This window comes from Brassica oleracea, chromosome C3, assembly GCF_000695525.1.
Source record: "Brassica oleracea var. oleracea cultivar TO1000 chromosome C3, BOL, whole genome shotgun sequence".
NCBI lineage: Eukaryota > Viridiplantae > Streptophyta > Magnoliopsida > Brassicales > Brassicaceae > Brassica > Brassica oleracea.
In genome coordinates, this window is record NC_027750.1 from 58,208,750 (window position 1) to 58,213,096 (window position 4,347).

Sequence of the window (4,347 nt, forward strand, 5' to 3'; positions counted from 1 at the left end):
TGTAAGGCCCAAAATGTTTAAGAAATCGTATTTACCCCCAGGATAGTTTCATTCGTTGCCGGAGAAGATTAACGTTCACTTATTTTTTCTTCTTGATCTTCCTCGCGTAACAAAGGTGCAATGTCTCTTCACTTGTATGAATTTCCCCATAATTATTACGCCCAATAGATCATTACTTGATAAGCCTCTGAAGAAAGACGCTGGGCCTTCCCTCAGTTAAGCTCAAGTCGCCAGCTTCTTCAAGACAAAGCAGTGGCGGAGACAGGGCATTTTTTCACCAGGGTCAATTATATAACAACTATGATTTACATGGGTCAATTATTTAACTTTACCATATTTCATCAAATTTTATAAGGAAAAAACAAGTAATTATTTTTTTCACATGGGTCATGTGACCACCCTAGTTAGACTCTAACTCCGCCACTGAGACAAAGACCTGTGTTGGGTATGAACATGACCCTCCCAAAAGACCCACATGATAATTGTTCTAACACATGATCAAAACAGGTGAGCTCGGCTCGTCGACTCACGAACCAGTAGTCGGCTCGACTTCAGACTACTTTTAGCCGACAGAGCGAATGACTGTAAGTCATCGGCTCGACGACTCGGTTCAGCGGCCCAACATCTCGGCCCAATCGTCGAGAAGGCCCGTTAGGTCAAAGCGAATTAGGTCAACCGGAGACCGTCTATAAAAGGAGGAGAAGAGACAACGATGAGGGGATCTGTAAATTACTACACTCACTTTCGGCTAGATCTAGGGTTTCATATCTTATCATCTCGCCGACTTGTACGGTTCGACGAACTAGCTTTCGCCGGACTAATTCCGATCACTCTCTTTTTCTCTTTTGTAACTCCGTTTCGAATCCTTGATCTAATAAAACACGTCTTTGTCTTGACCCACCGACGAGAACTCGTTCTTTTCTCTTTACTACTTTATCGACAGTCTCGGTTCAAACAGTTGGCGCCCACCGTGGGATCGACAAAGTAGCGTCAGCAAAGATCATGGCTTGATCTGACTAGTCGTTCGATGACGAGTCACCTACGACTGAAGGCGCTCCGACAGCAGCGGCCTTCGCAGACACCATACTCGAGAGGATGGCGCAGCAAGACGCCGTCCAGAAGGCGACGAACGAGCAACTCGCCGCCATCGCCGCCATCTTGGTTCCTTTGGCCGGAAACTCAGGAGATCCGGCCTCGACGGTCCGAAAACAGCTGTTCAACACATACCGAACAGCCGGCGCAGAAAACACGACGAACACAAACGCCGTCCAGGTTCAAACACCCGGTGGCATAGATCTCGTTACCGTCCGGGAACTCGCCGAACTTAAGCAGTCGTTCCTAGACATGAAAGACCGAATGCTTGAAGGACCAACTTCGGCGCCGTTAATCGAACACGTCCTCGCCGAATTCCTAAAAACCCCCTTTTCTCGGCGAATCACCGACGTACGGTACCGACCAGCTGAGAAAATCCGCCTTCCGACTTTCGCCGGAAAGGCAGACCCGACTGGCCATATCACCGCCTTCAACATCGTGATGGGTCGAACTAGCTTTTCCGATGAGGAAAGAGACGCTGGCTATTGTCAGCTCTTCGTCGAGAGTCTTCAAGGACCAGCCCTTGGATGGTTTACTGGATTGGAACGAGATTCCATCAACGACTTTCACGACCTGATGTCCGCGTTCCTCAAGCAGTACATTATGTTTACGAGACAAGGAGCGACCCTATCCGACTTTTTGAAGCTATCTCAGGGAGCGAACCAAAGCCTCCGCGACTTCATGGAGAAGTTCAAAGCTGTCGCTTCGAAGGTGCATATCCCGGACAGCATTGCCGTTGACGCGTTGATGAATACCCTCTACTTCAAGTCCCTGTTTCGCGAGGATATCTACAGAAACACCACCAAGTCGCTTTAAGACGCTATCGCAAGGTCGAACAACTTCATTCGAATGGAAGAAGACACATCAGCGATACTCAAGAAAATGAATGCGGCCGCTAAACCGACGACTGCTCCAAAAGCTCCTGAGGCACGCCAAGAACCCCGACAGCACGCCACAGGCAACAAGCCTAATCAGCAGAAAAGCTTCGTCTATGTCGTCGAAGATAAAAACCCGCCCGCGCGAGAAGGGTTGGAACGTTTGGGAGAACGACGAGAAGCCGCAGACCTCTTCGGCGCCTTCAACTTCGAATCCTGGCCCGACCGAGCCAAACCTATGGTGCAGCTACCATAAGTCCAAGGCGCACGATACGAGAAACTGCAGGCCCTCTTCTCATCTTACGAAAACAGAACAACCAACGTCGAGCTTCCCAAGCCTAGGAAGAACAACGCCAAGAGCTGGAGCAAGAACAAAGAGAAGAAAGCTCATAAAAATCAAGACAAGGCCGGAGCCCGACCCAAACGCGCAGAAGATGACAAACAAGAGGAGCAGGACGAAGATGAGGGCGAAGCACAAATCGAATCAAAAGATGACAAACCAGAGGAGTAGGATGAAGACGAGGGCGAAGCACAAATCAAAGAAGGGCAACCTCGTAACTGTCGACGTGTCCAAGTCATCCTCGGACTACCGAGTTCCTTCTCGGACGAAGAAGAGGATAACAAAGTCCGCGACTCGCACGAACACTCCAACAAGCGACCAAGTGAGAACGGCGTGCCGGAAGAGTCGAATGATTCGAGAAACAAGCTCAGGCAAAAATCGCATACAACCGACCGCATGCACAACTCTAAGGACGATCTTCGCTCAATCATCGAAGACTCCAGTGTTCGACACCACCTCAACCAACGAGTCATCGACCTGCACGATCAGCTCAACTCGAAATCAGAAGACCTCAGGATCAAGCTCGACCGACCTAAACGTTCCGACTTACGACGAAAGCTGGAGGTGACTAAAGCCAAGAATGGTGACGGACACGAACCTATTATCGAGGACTCGTCTAACGACCTAAGGGTCCATCTACAAAACAGACGGGTCGAGCGCGCTCCCTTCTTAAACGTGATTATGGGAGGCTCACCACCTTGCGGCGACTTGGTTCGGTCAGTCAAGGACCATCGACGACAGGCAGTAACCTCGAAGAAATGGCCATCAAAACCTGAGAATGATCCCTCGATCACTTTCTCATCTGACGATGCCATCGGCATTCACCTACCTCATAACGACCCTACTCATCGAAGTAGAAATCTCGAAGTGCGACGTCGCCAAAGTTCTAGTCGATACTGGCAGTTCGGTTGATCTGATCTTTCGCGATACACTCGATAAGATGGGAGTCGATTTACGCAATATGAAACCGTGGTCTCGCTCCCTCACCGGATTCAACGGAGCTTCCGAGACAATGATCGGAACGATCAAGCTCCCAGTCTACGCGTGTGGAGTAACACACACAGTTAAGTTTTCTGTTATCCGAACAAAGGCTCCATATAACACAATCCTCGGGACCCCCTGGTTACATTCGATGAAGGCAATATCATCGACGTATCATCAGTGCGTGAAGTTCCCAGGACCGAACGGTCAAGTACAGACACTTCGCGGAGACCAGCAGGCGGCACATGATCTACTGATTGCAACAGTGAAGATGAAACAATCGACCCCTCGCATCAACGCAATAGGAAAGCAAATCCAACCTCAAAAAGATAAGATTCTAGAAGTCGCGATCGACGACTCAGACCAAAGCAAAGTAGTCCGAGTCGGCCCTTTCCTCTCCGAAGAAATGCAACGCGCGATGATCGACTTTCTGAAGCAGAACAAGTCAACTTTCACGTGGACAACCTCCGACATGAAGGGAATAAATCCCACCATAACGTCCCACGAGTTAAACGTAAATCCAACCATCAAGCCCATTCGGCAAAAAAGACGCAAGCTTGGCCATGAGCGAAGCAAGGCCGTCAACGAAGAAGTAGAGTGACTACTCGCAGCCAGTTCGATCGCAGAGGTGCGATACCCAGAATGGTTGGCCAACCCGGTCGTTGTCAAGAAGAAAAACAAAAAATGGCGTGTTTGCGTCGATTTTACCGATCCAAACAAAGCCTGCCCTAAAGACAGTTACCCGCACATCAACGTTTGCTTGGGCGACGTCAGATATGAGGGGATTAAATCCCGCCATAACGTCCCATGAGTTGAATGTAGATCCAACCATCAAGCATGTTCGCCAAAAGAGACGCAAGCTTGGCCCCGAACGAAGCAAGGCCGTCAACGAAGAAGTCAAGCGACTCCTCGCAGCCGGTTCAATCGCCGAAGTACGATACTCGGAGTGGTTGGCAAACCCGGTCGTCGTCAAGAAGAAGAACGGAAAGTGGCGCATCTGCGTCGACTTTACCGATTTAAAGAAGGCATGCCCCAAAGACAGGTACCCACTTCCACATA

The 4,347-nt window shown here is 49.6% G+C and overlaps 1 protein-coding gene across 1 annotated transcript; it reads left to right on the forward strand.

Annotated features, from left to right (window-relative positions):
• Positions 1-3,115: 3,115 nt before the first annotated feature.
• On the forward strand, positions 3,116-3,889 carry LOC106331064. Its single transcript, XM_013769417.1, has one exon. It carries the CDS (start codon positions 3,116-3,118, stop codon positions 3,887-3,889), a length of 774 nt encoding a protein of 257 aa, XP_013624871.1.
• The last annotated feature ends 458 nt before the right edge of the window (positions 3,890-4,347 follow it).